This window comes from Folsomia candida, unplaced genomic scaffold (assembly GCF_002217175.1).
Source record: "Folsomia candida strain VU population unplaced genomic scaffold, ASM221717v1 Fcan01_Sc002, whole genome shotgun sequence".
NCBI lineage: Eukaryota > Metazoa > Arthropoda > Collembola > Entomobryomorpha > Isotomidae > Folsomia > Folsomia candida.
Window position 1 is genome coordinate 4,512,385 of NW_019091194.1, and position 22,865 is coordinate 4,535,249.

General features: G+C 36.4%; 2 protein-coding genes across 6 annotated transcripts; one reads left to right on the plus strand and one right to left on the minus strand.

Moving 5' to 3' along the window:
- Position 1: 1 nt before the first annotated feature.
- On the minus strand, positions 2-17,988 carry LOC110845152 (transcriptional coactivator YAP1-A). Of its 3 annotated transcripts, XM_035848420.1 has the most exons (11): positions 16,759-17,988; positions 16,487-16,690; positions 6,593-6,633; positions 6,301-6,507; positions 5,589-5,854; positions 5,455-5,499; positions 5,288-5,367; positions 5,097-5,206; positions 4,797-4,866; positions 4,511-4,550; positions 2,373-2,481 (listed from the first exon to the last, which is right to left on the minus strand). In XM_035848420.1, exons 1-10 carry the CDS (start codon positions 17,031-17,033, stop codon positions 4,541-4,543), a joined length of 1,308 nt encoding a protein of 435 aa, XP_035704313.1. In that variant the 5' UTR covers positions 17,034-17,988; the 3' UTR covers positions 2,373-2,481; positions 4,511-4,540. The 3 variants fall into 3 exon arrangements, with proteins under 3 accessions (XP_021947210.1, XP_021947208.1, XP_035704313.1); XM_022091518.2 differs by lacking the exon at positions 4,797-4,866 and having other exon boundaries at positions 2-2,481; positions 16,487-16,687; positions 16,759-17,983; XM_022091516.2 differs by lacking the exon at positions 4,797-4,866 and having other exon boundaries at positions 2-2,481; positions 16,759-17,976.
- A 2,414-nt stretch (positions 17,989-20,402) lies between these two features.
- LOC110843673 (transcription initiation factor IIE subunit beta) lies at positions 20,403-22,232 on the plus strand. Of its 3 annotated transcripts, none has more exons than XM_022089682.2 (6): positions 20,403-20,616; positions 20,701-20,825; positions 20,902-21,030; positions 21,116-21,287; positions 21,347-21,547; positions 21,628-22,085. In XM_022089682.2, exons 2-6 carry the CDS (start codon positions 20,764-20,766, stop codon positions 21,937-21,939), a joined length of 876 nt encoding a protein of 291 aa, XP_021945374.1. In that variant the 5' UTR covers positions 20,403-20,616; positions 20,701-20,763; the 3' UTR covers positions 21,940-22,085. The 3 variants fall into 3 exon arrangements, with proteins under 3 accessions (XP_021945374.1, XP_021945376.1, XP_021945375.1); XM_022089683.2 differs by having other exon boundaries at positions 20,420-20,616; positions 20,763-20,825; XM_022089684.2 differs by lacking the exon at positions 21,347-21,547 and having other exon boundaries at positions 21,628-22,232.
- Positions 22,233-22,865: the final 633 nt, after the last annotated feature.

Consider the following 22,865-nt stretch of genomic DNA (forward strand, 5'->3'; position numbering starts at 1 on the left):
ATTCAATTTCCACCATTTTATTACAAACTATTATGTTTAGGTGTAACAATTAACAGATACAGTTACAAACCTAAGCCTATAAATTATAAGCCAGTGTATTACCCAAGTTTCCAGCTACACTAACAATAATAATTATATTCAGCTATAACTCCGTAAAACCCCACAATCAAAGGCACTTTGTGAATTTTGCAGAACCTGCTTCTGCACGCGTCTCGACAATATGTTGCACTTTCCGATCAAGTCTCAAATATTTCCGTAATGCATCAATTATACAATCAACAGTACTTTTCATATATAGTAAAACTTTACACAAATTACAATAATAATAACAATAGCAAACAAAAGTATAAATCATTTAAGCTTATTACAGTTTAATATAGCTCTTCTTTCATTACACAAATGTATCTTGATTGATTCCTAAATATTTATAACGTAACGGACGGCCATTCATTTTATCTGTTTCACTTGCATAAATTCATATTTTTACTATGAACATGAGCATCAGTCTTCTAAAATCTAAAAGTTTAAGATTACTCTATTTAAGCTGGATCGAGGTATGCACGCGATTCTAAAATATTAATAGTAAATAACATTAATGAAATAAGGTAGATTGATTAAGTAGCAAAGTTTACAATGCGATTTTTTTATGTTATATAAGCAATCATTTCATGGACGAGTCAGTTTCAGAGCTCATTTCATATTGCATCGGGTCACGGAAAATATAAGTGTATTGTTTATTTTTTTATCATTATCATCAAGTCTGGTTAAAACTGTTTCGAATTTGAAGGCACTTTTTGCTTTTCGCCAAATGCGTTTCCAATAAATATTTACTGCAACTAATTATGTATGTCAGAAGGTCATTTGTATACACTTATCACGAAAAATAAATGTATGAATTAACAATTTCTTCCCAGTACATGTACTATTAGTATTGCTATTATAAGGGTTTTATCATCATCGTATTATTGCCTCTATTGCATGTATCTATCACAAATTGTGTGTTCCTTAATACATTATATTATTTCTTGCTTAGTAAATAATGATTTTAAATTGCTCTTCATGATTTTAATTTGTAACCTCTTTTGTCATGAAAGACTGGTACTTTTGTTGATAATTGATGTTCGAAAATTTGACAGGAGCAAAGAAATTCTTCTGTTTGTGTTGCAAAACAGCAAAGCTTTCTTCTAAATCGTAAACTGTACGAAATTCTCTCGGGATAAAGTCATAACTTTTTAAAAAAGATTAATGGGCATTTCATTAGCTAAATACCTAAATAATCTATTGCGTAAAAAGGGGTATATATATATTTCAATCCATAATAGTACATCTAGTACAAAAACTACACCAGATTTATCATTGTCATTCAGATCGGACGGCACACGTTCCCTGCTTTCACCCAAGCCAAAAATGCAGTTATGTAACCTCGCAAAACATTAGATTAAAACTTTTAAATATCAAAATCACGTAAGACCCGAAATAATAACAATAAATACCTCCGATACCCTTGGATATTATATATTTACACATCATGGAAGACGTAGGATTACCAACGTATCAATCAATACATGTCCTGCCTTTATGTCTTGAACGCAATAAAATAGAACTGATGATAACAACTTGGTTATAATTAAGTCGAAATTTAAACATAATAATCAACCTTACGAGGGGAAATTCATTTACAAAAATTAGAAACACGTGGTTATAAGTTTATATCCGCTAAATAAAATTAATCAAAAAAACAAACTCATTTAAGCATTTGAGACGCACAGGAATACAATTTAGTATCAAGTTCTTCTTTTACACAAAACAATAAGGCCAATAATTTCTTCGTTATCACAACAATCTCTACCCTTGAATTTGAAAAAATGACGATGTTTTAAATAAATCGCTAATAAATTCCTGCTAAACACGATTACATTCATCACTTTAGTAATCAAATGGGCGTAATCCTATGTACCCATCATTTATATAAATATTGCAGCATTTTTGTACTTGAAACTACTTAATGTAAGTCATTATGGCAAATGATAACTTGCAGCTAAGAGTGAAGATGTCAAAAATTTGAGAGCTCGTCAATACCTCCTTGAAGTAAGTAAGTATGTTTTACTATTGTGGCGTATGCCGAAATGTTGATTGATCATTATCGCTATTATCATTAAAGTATTTTTAAGTATACCTGTGGGAATAGTAAAAGTGGACGGGGTGATAACTTAATTAATAACAGAGACAAGATAATAAGTTTCATAAACATGATGAGTCGGAGAGAAACAAATCGAAATAACGAGGAGAGCGAATAAAATAAAATAATAACGATTATTCAAAATAGTTCTCAAGTCGGGACATCATAGCCATGTCATGGTGTTGTCAGACCTGCTAGAGTTCATGATCGTCTGCATTTCGTCCAAGAGTTCGTTGGACAGTTCTGAATTCAATTCCGAAATGTCCAAAGAAGGAACTAGGTCATCCGTGGATTCCACATTGCTGGAAAAAATAAAAAAATAATTTGAGTTCATTGTCCTCACCTTATCCTCTCTTCATTCTCTTATTTTCTGCACACCACCAACAACTCAACTCTCTCTCTACTTAACTCTCTGCTTAATTTAAAAATCATATTTTTAAATTATAATAAAAATGGACCACACCCCCCAGAATGTGATACACGGAGAAAGTGTTGTCCCTCCAGCCAAAAAGAAGAAAATTTCGGTGACCTTCTTCAATACTGCCAACAACAAGGTCACGAAGACTTTTCTTGAGCCGGACAATTGGATTGAGCAATTGGATGGTGAGTTCATCGGTTTAATTATTAGTATCATAATTAAACACATCTTTTACTAATTGAAGAGTGTAGCCCGATGTGCTCTCAAGAAGATCGTCCAGTGACACGTTTTCCGTGGAAAAAGCCATCCCCACCACCCCCTATCAATCAAGAGGAAAAATGGACCCCACCGACCCCAAACACTATTCCATATTTCATATTTAAGAGGGTCAAGGAATATTTGCAGTATACTGGTCCTGATCGACTAATGAAGACATCACCTGAGATGGTGGAGCTTCTCAACTCTGACCCACCAACAATTATTCAGGTCACAAAGAAGGGAAGGCAGCTCTCAAGTAACGCAAAACGAAGCAGGCAGAAGTTTAACACGAAAGAATCGAATATCGAAAATGAGGAAGTTATTGATGTAAAATTTACACAAGGAAGGATTACTTGGAGAGTTGGGGGAGGCAATGAAATTTGCAGAAACGGAGACTGTTGGCAAAAGTCAAAAAGCGCTGGTAACTGTCGTGAGCACTCTGATAATTCTGATAATCTTGTAAGAATTTCCTATTTATATTTACTAATTTACCTTATTTATATTGTTCTTACATGCACATTATTTATTCCAGATCACGCAGTTTTTGATGAGGGATAATGCTAACCAAATCCCAACTTACGCATTATTTTGGTCCAATTCGCACACCTCGAAGATGGTTCACACGGAGTCCACGATCCTTAAGTTATTCAAAAACTCACCAAGCAGTTATGCAGCCGCGTACAACTACAGTGAAAGTCGGAAGAAAGCTGGAGAGAAATTTGCAGAGGACTGGACCCCGCAGTGGAAACTTGTCACAGAAAAACCCTTCATCGTCGGCCATGACAAGTCATCTTCGTTCGCGCAGACCATCTGTATAACACTAGCTATACTTTCCATGAAGAACGCGGAAGAACCCGACCCGAAGAAAAAGATTTTCTTCATCAAAGATCAAATCTCTATTGACAAGGTATAATATTTAGCTAATTTTTGTAACTAATTAATTCATTTACACAATTAATTAGGTTGACTGGACTATTGTTATGAAGATTTTGACAAGTGTTGGAGTCACGATGGAGTTGGGGGAATATTCGGATCATGGGAAGAAGAACGAGTCGCCACTGCTCAGAATTGAAGATCTGAAATGGAGACACGGGGATTCGTGGAATTACTTCAAATTTGGAACTATCGGAAGAGTTTATGTTGGAATTGTGACCCAGAATGGGGAAATCCGTAAACCTATGCCGGATTCCTTCATTCATCACGGCAGACACCACTCTGACGACAAAGGAAAGGATGCCAAAGGAATCCCCATTTACCAATGCCAGGAAGGAGATGAAGAATTCAAGAGGAAAGAAAACAAGATCATGGAAGGTGTGGGTCAGATGGCAGTGATTGTGTGTGAGATGTTAGGTGGAGTTATCGACGGGGCCCCCATCCGAATTGATTTTGACAAATTGGAGAACAACTCGGATTGGGAAGAACGCCATTTAGAGAGAATGAAGACTCTCGTTGGATTCTTCTCGTCTAAGAAGCTGCACCTCGTTTTCCCGGAAGTGCTTAGTGTTGAGTCTGTAGACTGGAATGATGTGGGGGGGCGAGAGTCTGTATTGTCTGAGTCTGATTGTGATGATGATGATTTATTTAAATTTTAAATTTTTCCATGTTAATTGTTCAATTTTGTAAAATTATTTATTCAATAAGATTTTTACTCTTACTCGTTCCCCAAGGTTCCGATGTCAGGTGCGTCAATGGATTCTGTAAAAATGCATGTAAAAATATATAATTTAGTAAGAATGCTAGGCTGGAAACAGTAGTTACATACGTATAAACAATTTAATAGTCATTCACACACGCTCATGCAGTCTTATTAAAGAGATAGAAAATAAAACATGAAAAGTTACGCAATCAGATATTTAAAAGGAACAATTTGGAATACAAAATTTAAATAGGACAACACAACAACGGTACAACAAATGATTAATTGGATCATTCATTGGTTACCTGTTATCTGGATATTTTGGTCCCGTCGAATGTGTTTCTTTGTCCATATAAGAAATAGTTGAATTCGGAGCTATGAATTTTAGTGAGAGCTCAGCAAAGTCATAAACTGGTCATATTATTAAGTAATGTCAGAGATAAAGCACTACTCGAGGTAATAATAAGAAGAACTTAAGAAATTAATTAAGCATGTAGCCTAACTTAATTAAGCATTAAAACCAAGGTTTTGTTTTTAATCAGCCATCTCATCACTATCACATCACTCAGTTTCAGAAGGGTAATAAACTCTGGGATAAAACAGACCGCTTATTGTATCCATGTTGTCGTCCATGTTGGAAAGGAAATCTTCTGGTGTGTTTGGCAACGAGTACGAGTTTCCCATGCCCAGACCTGAATCGGCAGATTCTTGGCGACTGAATAAAATAAAATAAATCGTATGAGTGGAATTATGCAGGAATTGATAAGGTCATTGTAGGGAAAAATGTGCTACTGACCTGTGGAAATCGGAGCTGGGAGTGGAGGGATTGACCATTGATCCGCCCAAGAAGGGATCTATTTCACCATCCTCCATTTGCTATGCAAAAAAAAAACAAGACAACAATCAATACAAAACTCACAAGTACAAGTATGTATTTGATTCAAGCAACAAATTATTAATCACCTGAAGTCTATTTTGCTGACGTAAACGAGCCTGTTCCTTCTCCATCTGCAAACATTCACAAAATCACAAGTCTCATCAAATATTATGTAACTACATACTTCATTAAAATTTGATGATGATGATGGCGATCGTACTTGCTGCATGATTTCTTGCTGACGAAGCTTGAGACGTTCTCGTTCCAACTGAAGCTGTTGAAGTCTCACTTCTTGCTGCCTGGAAAGTTGGATGCTGGTATTGTTGTTAAGAAGGGAGGCTGTCCCAGCGGCGGAGGTCACAGCGGTATTGACGTTTGAACTGGCTGAAATAGCTGCTGCTGAAGCTGCGGCCAAGGCGCTTGCTTGCGCGAGAGCTGCCGCGTTGATTTGGTGTTGCAATACTTGAGGTCGCTGCAAGTGCATCGCTGTAAAAAAAAAATGAATTCAAAACGCGTTAAAATTCATGCTATTTATGAATCGAATAATAAAATGCTGTCATCAAAATATTTGTTCAACTACGACTAGACTAGGAACCAGAATGCAAACAATCTTGCTTAACCTTGAGCACGATAACAATAAAAAATTTAAATTGCAATTGTTTTTATCTTTATAGTTGAGGACTGCAAGTTTTAATGCATGTTTTAGCTTCCTATTGAACGAGACGACAAACCTTCTGCTGCTTCATTCATAATTCACATTTCTTAGTCTGGTTCCCGTCTCAGAAGAAGATAATAATAGCATTAAACTTGTTGATAGATAAATAATAAAATGACCTAACCTGATATTTAGAAAACCATAATTTCAGTGAGATACATAATAAGTTTTAACAAATTTGATTAAATTATAATGAAGATCGTTATTAATAACTTACGTATTCGAGGATCGAACCAGGACGTTGTTCTATTCATATGGTCAATAAAGTAGATTTCGCCCTCGGGAGTGATTGCTTGTTCCCATCCTTCCGGAAGTGGTCCAACTGCCGACCCCACGGCTTGGATCACATTTCCAGAATGATTAGCTTGGGATGAAAGTGAACCAGTTCCGTTGCCAATTGCAGCCAAAATTTGCTGAGTTTGTGCTAAAATTATAATCAGGTCATTATTATTGGAACCAATACTCCCAATCACGAGCAATTTTAAGCTGTACATGTAAATCTATCTAACCTTTGCGAGGATCTTCCCACGTTGTACTTCTGGTGATATGACTGCAAAGCAAACAATTGAGATTTATTAGTAAAATTAAATTACTTATAGTTAACAATTTAGTAATGTACGAAAAATACGTACATACATTAATAAAAGTAGGTCTCATTTTCATCCGCAATTTTTTTCTTCATGATTTGCTCCTCATTAAATTACACCAACAAAACCCTGTACTGACTCTGTCTCAATTTCATTCTACTTTTACTTGGGTACAATCTACCCTGTTCATCCGCTACTTTACATCGCAGCCTCCGTGTACTGATACATCTGCATGTACGATCAATCCACATCTTTAACTCGGTTTTTGACTTTTCCTCTCCTTACGTCACCATCGTCATCATCACATTTATTTCATTGCATAAAGAACACGATTTGGCAGCAGGGAAATCAGATCCAATTCCCACAGTGGGATATTGTCCTCGCCACAACAACACCAACACCGTCCGTACTTGTGTAAGTACTTTATCTCTTCGACGCTTCTGCTCCAAGCACTACACATGCAAGCAAATGCGTTTCAGCTTCAAAACTGTTTCCTCGCTCTCTTATCTTATTAGAGAGAAGAAGAGTTGTAAATTTCACGAGTTAACTAAGTGAACTGATGAGTCATACGGACCAAAAATAAATACAACTACCTCATTTTCTCTATGATTTTTGGATAACCTTCCTCCACTTTTCTCTCGCAAAAAAACAAAGTCTTTCCTTTTCATCCATGCCCATTAAATGAGATAGAGGAAGCTCTCTCATTCATACGTACTTAAATTCGTACAACGTCCACAATGCATATGCAAAAGTGAACGGGTTAAACACACACGTATGTATGTACATACATCAACCGTTATGTTACATATCATCAAACATTTAATGTGGACATGGTGGTGGTATAATAATAATAATGCATATATTATATGTTAGGCTCCAAAGTGCAAACATTAACCATGATGATTTTTTTACGCTTCTCCGACCGTCCGACGACGACGGCGACGACGTAGTTTTTGAAATTCATTATGAGACCAGGCCAGGAGAGAAATCAAAACCAATGGCATAAATGTATAACAAGAGCCAAAAACAGAATAACCGGCACATTACCCTAGACTAATATTGACTATCATCATAACCAGCAGAAAGAGTACAGCCTACATATGCATTTGCATATGTATACCTATGTATGCACACATTTATTATAGTTAAAATATTATGAGATGCAATCAATGCAAAATTGACTTTTAACAGCGTCCTCCTATGATCCGTGGTACATAGTCCGTGGCCATTCGTATGTACATCTAGTCTGCTAATAACATCACCTCCTCCTCCTCCCACCCTGCTCCTTCAAATGAACAGACAGGAAATCCCGTCATCTTCTTTCAAATCAACATCTTTATTTTTCATTCTGCCCACTTCCTCCTTCCTCTCGGCTTTATTTTGATTTTGTTTCTGCAAACTGGGCTATACGACAGCGTTTTTTTTTACTGAATGGCACACTGCCTCCAATGATAACTCCGAGAGGCTCCATGCATCTTCACCACTATGCAATTTTCACACCCAGTGACGATGGATAACAGAAAATATCATGACGATGAGAATGACTGACGGTTAAGTTTACTCAACAAACCACCCACCCACCAAACACACGGGAGTAAAACAAAACATTGAATTTGAATCTGTGTATATATATCCGAGTTTGGAAATATATGTACATCTGAAATTTACGCTTTTACTACGTCATCACATTATGCATGTGTTTGTACCTACTTTCGATTCTGGGGATCAGTTAGTGGGTTGGTATTTGTTGTAGGTGGAAAAAGGCAGGCAGCATATACCTAATTTCCAGTAACGCCTTTAGTAAATCGTTCACACAATAAAAAGTCTCAAGGTAATACTAAACCTTTGGTAATGTAAACATTAATAAATCGCATTACGTTTTAAGTCCATGGGTGAAGAGCAATAAGAATTATTTCAATAACTAAACCTACCAATATTTCAGCATGTATGTACTTATAATGGCATCATTATTATCAAATAAAAACAATCGGTTCCACAGAATACCATATTACATGCATCGTAATACACATTTAGGATTAATATGCATACGCTCATGTAAGTTGAGTTGTATTATCCGTATTAAAAATATGTGACTCATGCATGAAACAAAACTTTAATTACATCAACAGTTGACAGTTGAGACGGATTTTGATTTGTGAGATTTGGGTGTTTGGCTGTTCGCACGCATGAGAAAGTAGTAATTGATGGATCTTCTTATTAATAAACATTTACAAAAAAGTTGAACTAATTTTTGATGAAACACGAACTCTAACAAAGCTATAAAGATTTTAAAACAAGCTCTTAACGAAAATCGCGTCACATGTCAAAAGATTTCCACCCTCCTCAATCGTAAATCGTGCTCACAAATATTACTCCGGTTAAAACTTGTGAAATTAACGGATCATTTGACTCAATGTTTCACACTCGACCCTTGTTCTTTGTTTTAAACATTGGTACAATACATGTCTTACTTGATAATTTTGCTTATCACACAATTTGGGGTATTGTCCACTTTTCGCAGTAATCTCAAGTTCATTTTGACATTGATATTGTTGACAAAAATGATCTCACCTTGGCTGTGGTGAAATCAAATGGATAAAATTTAAATATAGAATTAAAAAAATCATCATCATCACCATTTCTCCTGAACCGGTTGGCCCATACTTATCTTATCTAAATTGATCCGATAATTTACATTAAACCATTGTAATATTTCGAAATTATAAAATACTGCGCACGACCCTTCTCCTCCTCCTATCTTTATACGTAAGCCGAAATTAACTGAATTTTACAACAATTAATCAACCACGTTACATCATCACCCTTTTATAATCATAGATATGAATAGGGATCCAATCCAAATCACGTATTCTCAAATGACGCCAAAACACACGATCGTATAGAAAAGAGTAGAAAAGAATACCACCCAAGTTTGTGAATGAGTATACTTTAGTTATCTCTGATTTAAATTTAATATCACGAAGTAATGGCGTGGTGGTATATTACACACTTATTATTGGTTAACAGATTTCTTGTCCTGTGTGTATGGAAAAACAAACAAATAGCAAAATAAACATTACGTTACGTATTTCACTGTCCGATTATGCATCAAATCTAATCATGAATAATAATAATGCCCCATAAATGAGTCTCGAGTCTCGTTAGACATGCATTTACTTACATATTATATAATAATAAATAGTAGTACGAAGTGTTGAGTAAGATGAGAATTAGATTTCATCCCACTATTGTAAATAAAACTAGATGTGATGATGACCACAGATTTAACAATATTTTAAATAAGATAATGAGTCAGATAGCTGCCGTAATAAAATTAAAGTAAGTACACATTTGTAATCCTAGCCAATGACGCGAATACGTAAAGTCCATGCATATCCAACCAAGCTACCAAATACTCCACCCAAAGTACAGAATATATGTATGCACATATTATACAACTTATTATTATTAATATTTAAAGAAAAACATAATTCTTTCGGTCCCAATCTGGTGACTATGCTTAATAAGCATTGCTTATCACCCAAGTAATAAAGAAGTACATAATAATTTATAGCTGCTGCACGTTATTTATGTTGGTGAGTGTTTCTCAAGAGTACAAAAAAGTCCCCTTCTTATTTTTATTCATCGGCACGACGACGTCGACGACTACAGACAGTGTTCTATTACAGATTATAGTTTACAAATTGCAATTGCACTTCGTTTATAATGATGTAGCGGCGGCAGCAAGTGCAACATACATATAATTGAAAATGAAGGTAAAGGTGCATAATAATAATATTTCAATGCGATGAATCGCCTGTGCTGTGTTACCTTTGTCAATGAATCTACTTATCTGTAGGCAATGCTGCAATAATATCCCTACATGTAACCTTCAACTAGTAAAATAAAAGTTTAATCATGTCGCACTTTCTTCTAATATTTTGTCTGTAATTGAATCTTCTGCATTTAAAAAACCTCATCTCACGTATGAATGATCTTGAAGGCACGTTATACGACTGAAATCAACATTTTGGCACACAAACATTTGCAATAATAACGGTTTTTCACACGTCGTCGTCCTCTCGTGATTAGGAGCAAGTTCATTTTAAACCCGATTTTCCTTATGCCTCTTCCTATTTGCGAAAAAAAATCAAAATGATCCTCATGTTTCTGAAAGTTTTACTCGTCCAAGGAATAATCATCATTTTACAGCAAACTGTTTTCATCCACATTTAAAAAAAAGTCCCAATGCGAATATAAATTTCGGCTCCACCTTAACCTAAAATCCAAACTGACACAAGGAGCCCGAAATATCTAGTTGCTCTGCCAGTAAATTATTGAGTTCTAAAAACCAAAAGCATGACGTGTATGACATTATGTGAAGAAAGTTAGAAAACGGAATCACCTACACCGACCCGACCATGCCTTCGCCATCGCCTCCATGCTATTTACTTTATCGCCATCACAAGATTCTTTACACGAGTAACAGCAAAAACCATATGTACTCAAGTACGAATGTACAGTGCATGGCGCATCATGTACAGAGAAAAAAGCGAGAGATCATCGGCGCCAGGAGTCCGCCACCGTAATCAAATCAGGGTTTTGATATCAAACAACAATAATATCCAGGCGGTTTTCAACTATATTATATGGTTTTCACGAGAACGTGAGTATTATAAATGTCACAAAGTAGGTATCATTTCCTGTCCTCGCTCTCCTTGCTGCCTGTCCGTCCCCAGACCAAAATCAATAATAGGTAAGCCTCCCTCCTCCCAGGATATGGGGAGATAATATTTATTCAAATAAATTACTTAAGACACTTATCAATCATCATATGCATATCAATTAATATTAATATGCGTCTTATGTACATCGCTGTTAAGTACCTTACACCCAAAACCCTTACTAAATTAGTCATCATAATTTCAATGGACAAACATATTTGCTTAATCCTGCTCCTCCGGTCAATCTGTGTACATAATTCAAGCTATAAGAAAGATGAAACATCATCGCAAAACAAAGGTTTGGATGGCTGCACAGCTCTGATAATAAAACTTGAATGTTTACCGACTGACTTGAGATTTGATTTTATGAATGGGCAACGTTGATAAATCTTGGTCACTGCATGTATGATGTATGTTGACCTGTCCTGTTTATACCTACTCTACGCAAACAGTGGTGATAATATGAGATGCATTTATATTTTCCAATTCATTTATTTATTCTGCTGCTCCATTGTGTCCTGTCCTGTCTCCATCCTTTTAATTCAACGCTACTGCCACACTGATATAAAAAGTATTCATATCAGTGTTAAGATAAGTCCGTGCACACATAAGCAAATTATAAGTAAAAGTATACACATATATTTATGTACCAATCATTCACAAACGTTTTACTAAAGAAAGAAAGGCAACATCAAATAGAATACTCTTTGTCAAACAACAAATGAAAATAAGTATGCAAATTACTTAAGTCCGAACCATAATGCTAATTTTCATTTAATCACGGATACGGTCAAATAAAATAAAGAGTGATACCAACCAAGACGGTATATTTAATAGGGTAACGCTATATACTTGATGAGAATATGAGACGACGGGGTCCACTTGCTTATTACTCATACAGCAAGAGGATTCGTAACACCTGAATCTGAATGGATTAATAAGATTCGGCGACGAGACGAAAAACCAGACGCACGTTGCTGCATGTTGACTAAATATGTATTTATTATCCATAAGAATAATATACATGACTAATATTCTTTTCTCGAGAAAATCATAAAAGAAGGATGTCGAAAGAAACAACACTCATCGCGCTGCCATTGACTTATTTACTGCTGGATGCGAAAAGAAGAAGTGGATGGAAAACAACTCGTAAAAGGAAAGAGTATAGGAATCTGCGGTTATGTATGTACTCCTGAAGATTTATCGCGCAGGGTGGTGAGCAATAGGCCGAATGAATGACTAACAATCAACAACGATTAAAAGATGCCGAATAGAGAAGCTAATTAAGTTAATATGCTCCGTTAACCAAACATGAGGTTAACACATGCCGTCTAAAAGGACTAAACTGTAAAAAGCCATTTGAATTTTAATACTACGTACATGGCTCAGTAACCAATTTTTGCAATATCACCAATGCCATCAAGTTCAACTGACACGCGTTACTTTAGAGCAAAAAAAAATAGAAAATCGACCGTTCCTAGTCCATCCAATCTGCCAACCACCCACCTGACCTCAACCAACCAACTGCTGCCTACAAATCTTTTATCATTTAGCTTGTCATCAAATTCAAATACCAATCAAACACAGAATTAATCAGCTAGAACACTTCTTTTTAATTACACGTCTAGGTCTAAAGATAATTGCGATGAAAAAAAGCATCCGGCTAGTGTAACAGACAAGAAGTTACAACTTATTCATTATTCATTCATTCATTATGCATTATCGGTTGATTGAAAGAAATAATTCAGCACTACATGATCTGCTACATCTCAACTCGAACGTACATACAATCCCTCTTGTTACAACAAACTCGCTGTATTTGCCAAATCAAGTGCGACTCATAATAATAAACGTGTTATTATTCTTTAGTCAGGCTAATAAAATAACTGCATGCGTGTCATAAGTATGTACATATGTATGTACGTAGTGGAGGAGTAGATGTACATGTAAAATATTATTATAGCGTCCCTCAGCCAGTCGCAGCAATCACATCAGTGATGTGACATCACAAACCACGTCTTATTTCCTGGTTGGACTTTGCAACACATTTGCATATTATTCGCCTATTTTATATATGCAATCATGTCCTTTTCTTTCTTTACGTGTTTCTTTATTATCAAGTAATCGAAGGGATTATCACAAACAAAAGAGAGAGAGAGAGAGAAAACCAACAACGAGTCTCAATAATAGCCATAAGTTTGCAATCATATACGTACACACTAGACACACACCATGGTTGGTTGGTGGTTTCATCATTTGTGCCAATAAGTATCCCAATAAATCTTTGCCAGACGCAACATGCAAATAAGAAGACAATGACAATGTGACTGCAAAATCTGCTCTTTTTAAACTATATCAAGATTGCAAGTTCGACTTCCTTGAAACTTATTATTGGTAAAATTCCCTCCTGCGGCTGGATGCAGTAGACGATGTACTTATGTACATTGGATGCAGCCACAGACATGAGAGGACCACCTCCGTTTATGTCGTCGTCCGTTTTGGATTTAGAAAAATAAAGTAAATAACATGCACTTCTTGGAGACGAGTTAAACGTGTATAATTTCAAAAGCAATCGTCAATGATGTTTTTGCCAAACACCATTAAGTATAAGGACACAGATGAAGATGCATTTACCAGCAGCAGCACCAGCAGAAATAGTTATAATAAAGTCAACCTATCCGTCTTGATCAACCAAGCCATCATCATCATCATCCATGGTGTTTCATGCAATGAAGAGAGAGAGTGATACGTATGTATGTACAACTTATACGTCTTCTTCATACACACGGATAAAGATTTGAGACGTTGAGAGACAGTTAAGAAAGAAACTAAAAAGACAGCAAGCAAATTTTGAAACTTGGCCAAAGTAAAGTCAACGGGCGAAAAGGTTCAAGAAATAAAAGTTTGCTACTTGCAGATTCGGTGCAAAGATAACGTCTACAGCAGATCGAGAAGGAGGAGGAGGAGAGAAGAAGATGTATAATTTGCTGAACCTAACGAAACCCGTCTTTAATCTGGCTCAACAACAGCCAAAAACCAATGTGGAAAATGGAAATGCAACATGACGGATCAGCAATATATATTAAGATGAGGGTGTACATTTAATCCTACACGGTGTGGAGTGGATCATGCACATATGGCAGTTTTAAAGGAACGAAACGTTTATATAATTTCTTAGTCCGTGATATCATCTTAACATTATGGATTGCGATTTGATATGGTAAAAGGCTACATTTGACGACTCGTTCGAAATTATTATTGTAAAGAAAGTCATTCGACGACCGTAATAATTAAATGAGCAAAGAAACACAGGGTATCTATGATGAGTCAACTTGTTACTTTTCCTAAACACAAGGCTGCAGGTTAGTAAAAAAAAGTTCTTAAACTTAAACCATGATGCAAATGCCCTTCGTCTTCTTCATCTCGTATGCACATATTGCTCGTCGTTCATCTTCGTCGTCCACTTGTTTTATGTTTTTGGCTGTTGCTCGAACAACTCTTTTTGATTTTGTATGCAGTTGAAGTGAAGTTGATGCCTATACTAAAAAACTTTTACATTGTTTGTGCTGCCCACGATGGTTCAGTTCGGCCAGGTACATTATCATCATGTACAGTAGGAGAGAAAGAAAATGTTAAATGTTCGAGTCCTCTTTCTGAATCGAATCAAGAAAAAATATTAAATGTTGCATGCACGCTGCTGCATCCTACTCAATAATACTCGTTATTTGGAACGAACGGGAATTTGATGTTGAACTCAAACACTAAATAAACCAGCTCTTTCTTTCCTGCATCTTTCTTTTTGACGTTACAACATCATCATCACATATTATTGCATGACTTTTAAGTGTGTACCATACCACTACGCCAGAATAATAATAATGCCACCATGCATCGGGCTAAACTATAATCACAAGCCAAGCCAAGTGTGTGTGTGAGACGTCAATTCAGCAGATTTAAAAGGTTACATACAGCAGTAGTGGAAGTAAAGTAATAACTGAATTTTATATATCTGAACGCGACATACGGTATTCAACAATGCCTAAATATTATCCAACTTCTTCTTGGTCTCATTGGCGTTACCCACCTTCGTCTTCTAACGTTTAGAAGGTTCATTTGGTTCAGGTGGTTAAAAAGTGCTTAAGCACCGTCATATAGATGCACATATATATACACACCAACCACCGCAATAATATGATTCGGTTGGACAGAATGCACAGTAATAGCGCATAAGAAGAAGGAAATATTATCATGTACATACATCCATTTGACTTGTACGTGTGTTGGTACAATTGTGAGAAAGAGCTTCTCTACCAAACTAGTCGTCGTAGTCGTCTCAACTTTACTTGAGAGAGTCTGACTTGCATACGAGAAGAGACCTACAAAATCCCACCACACCAAGTAATCCTAAGTAAGCAAAGCAACACCTTCTTCAAGATTCAACCCTCCATGCAACCCTCAGCAAGAAGAAGAAGAAGTACGTATGACCAAAATCCCAGACCAGGTAAGAAAGAAAGAAAGCCAAACATTACAAGACGAGAGAGAGAACATCATCACGCAACAGAAATGAAAGGTGTACATACACAAGGAAAACATCCCCTCGGGTAATATAAATACACGGCAGAAACTCACATCATCACACTTACATGAGAGATAGTAGTACTGGCTGCTTTATACCTGCTGCTGCATTGTAGCAACAAGGATAAAAAACTGTGATATAGCTCGACCAACAAGACGACGATTGCGGAGGAATAACAACGTAGTAGTAAAAGACCAAAAGTTATCCATCAACCAACCCCTCCTGCCTGCTTCCCTTAAAACTTGATACGACGACAATCGTCATCATCTCATGAAGGCAAAAGCCTCTACCACCACACCACCAATATGACTGCTTTTGTCCATTATTATCCGAAACACAACAACTATGGCCTTGAATACGTAATAATATGAATGGAGGAGGAGAGGAACAAAAGAGCTTTGAAGTCACACTACGACGTGGTGACAAGTCTACACAGCACATGCATCCACTGCTTAAATAATGACGAAGTGAGACTAATTATTGCGTAAGTAAAATGAGGTGAAAATATTTTCTCACTTGATGAAGTAGATTTGGCCTTCCGGAGTGCAAGCTTGTTCCCATCCGGGTGGCAAGGGGTCATCGGAAAGGTTATTTGCGCTGCCTGACTGAGAAAGAGAAAGTCCGGGCAGGGCGGCTGCCACGGAATAAGTCTGCTCCAAAGTGGCTGGAGAACTGTGTGCTCGAGAATGACTTGCCCCCGCAGTGGAAAGTGGACTCCTTCTATTTACAAAATATGGCAATTAATTACCACGTTTTTTAAATGAGTGAAAGTATTAATTTGGACATACCTGACGGGGTTGAGCGTCGAGTCGACCGAGTTTTCCCTCGAGTGACTGACACTGCAGGACGGAGACTTTGACCCGATGGAGGGTGGATTGAAAAAAGAGTCGGGTAAATTTCTCAATCTTAAAGGTACTTGTTTCGGTCGTCGGTTTGCATTTGGTGCAAGGACAGAGTCGAAAAGAGCTTGCAATTCGGAGTCAGAGTCACCCCTGATGTGAATGACTTGGTTTTTGTGTGACTGTCCGTTCGGAAGTCCACCTCCGGATCCACCTGTTGCCATTTTGCAGCAGAATTCTCCCGAGAGTCCTGATTCTTAATCACTAAAATTATGTATGGCGATAATTCTTCTTAACCGAACTGACACTCGGTTTCATTGCACAATTCCAGCAGCAGTGGAGAGAGAAAACCTTACAACTTGGAGTTAATAATTATGCAAATTAGATACCCTTCTTTCTCTTTCTTTCTCTAATGAGAATCTCACTTTGTTCACTACTCTTCGTCTCACCACCACGACCACCTTCACCACGTCTCAAAAATACTTGAGGGCACTACTACGTTATTATTATAAGGTCACAAAGAAGAACCACACTCATTTGAATTATCGGCAGCTTATAAAGATGGTCCAAAATATTGCAAAAATCGTTAAACAAAAGTATTATAAAGTTAGTAATATAATCATCATCGTCGTCGTCGTCGTCGTCGTCGTGCAACTATTGTGATGGGCGGACTGGCTGAGGACTGAATAGTGACTGGGATCCAGTAAAACCACCCAACTAACCCAGCCCCTAATAACTCTCAAAACTTATTCAATTCACTTCACTACTGCTGCTTTACACGAATAGGAATATGTATGTGAGCATAGACAATACGTGTAACCGGAGGCTTTTAACAGGAGTAGTAACTAAACTCACAGGAGACAGACTCACTACTTACTTATTATACATTTGGCTTCGTTGTTAACTAATAGTTAAAAGTTAACTTGGTTTTGGACGGAGGATATCTTTTTGAGATGATGTAGCTCTATGTACCTTCACTTACACGATGATCGTGATGATGGAACCAAACTCTCCCTGTTTCAGAGACCGTAAGATACGTATATACATATTGTAAGAGATGATGTTGGTGTTAAAGAAGAAGTGCATTCCTCTTACACACTTTTGTACGTGTGTATATACTCATATTATTCTGTGCATTCACTCTTTTTCTTCGTCTTCTCCTTCTTCCCAGTAGTGCAGCATCAACTTACTTTGTGCATGCAGCAGCTCCAAGTTGGATCTGTAATTACAAAAAAATACAAGTTAAATAAACATAAGGCAACGCAAAACTATGAAAACCACACCATGCATATGTCATCTATTAGTAAGAAGACTATTATCCGGATCTCTGGTGTTTCTCTTCTTCCATGCATCCACGCACGTTAAGAATGAACCATATATCATGATTTTGTATGTGTGTGTGCTCACCTTGATTTTGTAATTTGCTTATCAACAAAGAACTCAAACCTGGACACTTCTCCCCATAAACTGTTCCCCACTTAAGAAGAGGATGCATATACGCAGCTATTTAGTAAATAAATAACACACTCTACTTGTGCCTTCACTTATCCTGACAAAATGTAGCAACAATTTTTTCTAAACTTTTCCCAAACAGTTAGTCAGAAAATCGAACCCGATAACTTGGCCTTTTTCAGTGTTTATTATTATGCACTGGGTTAAATGTATATTTATATGCACTTGCTAATAAGTAACTAACTAAGCAATATGCAGTCTCAAAATTTTACATATCCATCCTCCACATTATTACCTGCCGTACCTATGTACCTGCTCATATACTTACTTGCTTATTATGTGTGTGTACCTGTTTAAGCTCACTTCGGTTCCTTTTCCTTCCATCACTCGGCCTGTCCGTGAGTTAACATTACAACTCACCTCTTGAAGAATAATACACTTCTTCGTGGCTGGTTGAGGTCTGCGGGACGCAAAAAATAATCCTATCTCTCTTTTGAAACAAGACCAAACGAAACCAAACCACCATCACCTTGGTAAAGGAATCGTATCTACGAATTCTAAGGGAGAGAAGGTTGTAGAATCCCTTCCAGTTCGGGAGAGGAGACAATTAAAACTTTTGATTTTTTTTTGTCCAACCAAGAATTCCTTTCCTTAACAATCAAATTGATGTACCTGAGTACCTGTGTGTCCAGGAGAGAAGAGAGGGTGTTCGGTTTGAGACCCTTCTTACCTGCTTACTAGCAATGAGATTTATTATAATATTCTATAACTACATAGGACCAGAAGTCTCATATCTTTCTGAGTTTTTTTCTTCTCTAACCAGCCATCATATCCTGGTCTGGTCTGATTGTCCATCAGCATCAGTCACTTCTTATGCCTCTTTTTCTTTGGGCAGGTCCTTGGTTTGGTCGGTGGTTTGGTGTAGTCCCTGATCATTTTGATTTACAGCTTCTTCTTCTTCTTCTTCTCCTAGGAGCAAAAATCTGCCTGTCTTGCGATCCTCTTTTGTTGTACCACTTTCAATGAGAAAAAGGACGGGCTGACTGACCGACCAAATGCCTACCTGTTTGGCCACACTGTAATTTATTATTATCCACTTTGCCAAGGGACTAAGAAGAAGAAAAGGTACCACACCACCGGATCAAGCTTCATATTCGTGATTTTTGCTGCATTTCTTGAGACGTGTTGTAACTTGTTGGACCGAAGTATAGTAAACTACCTGATATTACCTTGTAGCAGTATTAAGCATTATTGGCTAGATTAACGGAGAGGTTGTTGGTGGCTTAAACTTAAACGTATTCATGGAACGCAGATACATACATATTTTCTTATTAGCCTCAAATACTGAATGGTCACTCAATCAGTGGTGGTTGGTGGCAGCAAAGTAAACGTTATTCTTTTTCCGAAAAAGTCTCAAGGGACGACAGACAGGCAGAAAACCATTAAGAAAGCGGCGAGTTGTCTCAATAATAAACAAAAGCTCAGCCCTCATTCAACTCACGACTCGAAAATTTTGTCATAATTCAAAATCAGGCAAATGTCATTGTTACTGCATTCCACAAAAGTACTCAAAACTCTGTTCTCAAGAAATGTTTCGTATTGTTGTGATGTTTACTTTTATGAAATGGAACGTTTTAGAAAACAAGGTAATAATGGGAGAAATCCATTTACAGAGGGATGTTAAATACAATGCATTAACGACACAACTCATGTATAGAAGCTATACTTCTAAAACCTCGAAATAAGTGGACCAATAAACATATCATTTGGAATTTGTCACATTTTTCATGATCAGTAATTCGAAAATAATTTGAACAGATTTAATATTTCTTGCTTTCACCTGACTTTCTCCTTCTTCTTAAATGATGAGATATCTCAACGCCGTAATTGTAAATAAATTATCTCGTCATTGAATTTACTACTTTTGCTTTTTATTTAATTTTTTGAACCATTACTCCAATGAAAGTACCTGTCAGTAAGCCTAAAATTTAATGTTTGAATAGTTACCATTAAGATAAGATGGATACAATGATTATGATATTTAACTTATCTTTTTGCCGTAATCTTTATTAAATTAAACTAATTGTAAGAAACAACGCTGAATTTCTTTGTCTTCTCGTCCACAGTTCACCCCTTAGTCTTTGTCCACCGCGATTCTGTGAATGTCGAGGAAAAGTTTTGTTTTCGTTCGATCGGAGAAAGCTGCAATTTTCTTGTAGCTCCCAGATTTTAAATAAATCTAATTGTTTCCTCTACTTTTAATTAATATAACTGCTCATAATTACTGAACTAAAGTAGTGTGAAGAAGGGAGACAAGAAGGGTGAAGGGAAGGGGTGGCACGGACCATAAAATAGGTAAAGATAATCGTTACACATTTATGAGTTAACGTTATTTTGTTGTTATTTTGCTTAATTTTAATTATGACATTCTTCTACCAGCAAAAATTGGTGGTGAACTAGAGCTGGAAATTAAGATCAGTCTATTTGGTTGATTTTGTCAGGATGGATCCAGCACTGTTACGGGAACGAGATGCATTCAAGAAACGTGCTTTATCAACTCCAGTGTAAGTGTACACAAATTAGTGTTAGAAAATGAAAAGGTGGATGACATATTCTTATCCAATAATTTAAAACTTGTAGAATCGAAACCAAAAAGAAGAAAGAAGAAAGTTCTAATGATTCAGCCCCTAAAAAACCAAAATGGTCCAATAATGGAGTGCCACCACCGCCCCCGCATTCAAATAATGATCCCCTTGGGTCGAAAACTATGTATGTATAAGAATATAAAATATTTTTTCCCCAGCATCTGTTGGACTTATTAATAACACGGCTTTTATTTTCTTACATTTTGTAGGTATAAGGGTTTAAGTAATGTTGGACTGAGTTCATCTTACAAATTTGGAGTTTTAACAAAAATTGTGAAACACTTGAAGCAAAAGTTTCAAGATGGGGAGGATCATCCTTTAGCATTGGAGGAAATATTGGATGAGACTAATCAGCTAGATGTTTCAGGAAAAATTAGACAGGTGCGACTAATCAATGCATTTTTAATGCCATAATTGAGGTTTCATTGTTGTGTTATTAGTGGTTACAAACTGAAGCCCTACCTCATAATCCGAAAATTGACACAACTTTCGAGTCAAAATATCAATTTAAACCACCATTAGCTTGTCGAGATAAAAAATCACTGTTGAGACTGCTTAAACAACACGATTTAAAAGGTCTTGGTGGAATTTTAAGAGATGAAGTTGTCGAGTCGGTGCCTCATGCGGAGAGAGTTTTAAAAGTATCAGCAAATTCAACATTTACAATCATCATTACTTCATATAGTCATTCATTATGTTTAAAAATCCTTGATTCCGACAGATACTCGATCCGGAAATTATTACAATAATTCGACAAGATAAGAAGAAAGTGTTATTCTACAATGACCGACACGCAGATTTGAAAGTAGACGAGGAATTCCAGAAGCATTGGAGGTCCGTGGCCGTGGAAGGAATTGATGATGCCAAAATAGAAGAATATTTAGACAAGCAAGGTATAAGATCAATGCAGGATGACGGAAATAAGAAGCCAATTAAGCCTCCAGTGAGACGAAAGGGTCAACGAAAGAAGCAGTTCAAGAAGGCCAAAGATAACGAACATATTGCTGATGAGTTAAGACACTATGATAACTAATTCCTAAATTCCACATATATTTTTGTGTATTGATGATGAAATGAATTCACAATACAGTGTACACTACAATCTTTTTATTACTCATTGTCAAAAAATGTATTTAATTTCCGTCTAGACTAAAATAAAAATAACAAGTTCAAAGTGCATTCACAGTTGACAGTATGATTTGATTTTGTTTAATTTCGAGTAAAAAAATAACTGGAATTTCATGGCCCAATTGTTGAATAATGAGCGTATTTTTATATGACCTTGTCTAATTTAATGCAATGGAATAAAATATTTATCGCATTATACACAAGTCTTATGCAGAATCAACACAGCAAAACTCATATACATCCATGGCAAAACTACACAAGCAGCGTGGAGATATTTGTTGTTAGTGTTTTAAACAGTTTATTTTTTCATTTGCATTTTATTACATTTTACAGTTCATTCAGAGTAATAATACTTTGTGCCATTATATCAATAGTTGGTTTAACAGGGTGTATGTATGTATTAGGACTGTAGAAAATAAGGCACCCTATCGTAGACCTCATTTCTGGCTGATTTTGGCACAAATTAAAATACTGAAGTTATTTTACAAAGATCAAAAAATCTTATATTTAATTAATAATTTCGTAAATAATATATACACTTAATTGTTTCACTATGTGGTCTAAAAATACATTACGTGGGCAAAAAAGATTAGTAATTACATCTGTTCAATTAAAATACTGTTAGTTAATAGTTGTAAACGGAAATAAAAGTCTTACGGTCAGTACCGTACCAACAGTGGTATATGGTGGTAGCAAATACCAGGCCCGGGGCCCGTAAGGGCCCGGGCCGGGTCGCTAGCTTTACACTAGGTATAATAGACTTTTGTGTATTGAAGATTTTACAAAAAAAATCCAAAATTCATTTCTTACATGTAAGAAAATTTATTTGTG

Coding starts and splice junctions, on each gene's coding strand:
- LOC110843673 (XM_022089682.2), top strand. CDS start 20,764: ATGGATCCAGCACTGTTACGGGAACGAGATGCATTCAAGAAACGTGCT. Junction 20,826..20,901: donor CGTGCTTTATCAACTCCAGT/GTAAGTGTACAC, acceptor TAAAACTTGTAG/AATCGAAACCAAAAAGAAGA. Junction 21,031..21,115: donor CCCCTTGGGTCGAAAACTAT/GTATGTATAAGA, acceptor TACATTTTGTAG/GTATAAGGGTTTAAGTAATG.
- LOC110845152 (XM_022091516.2), bottom strand. CDS start 17,033: ATGGCAACAGGTGGATCCGGAGGTGGACTTCCGAACGGACAGTCACAC. Junction 5,500..5,588: donor AGCAAGAAATCATGCAGCAA/GTACGATCGCCA, acceptor GAATGTTTGCAG/ATGGAGAAGGAACAGGCTCG. Junction 4,551..5,096: donor CAACATGGATACAATAAGCG/GTCTGTTTTATC, acceptor GCATTTTTACAG/AATCCATTGACGCACCTGAC.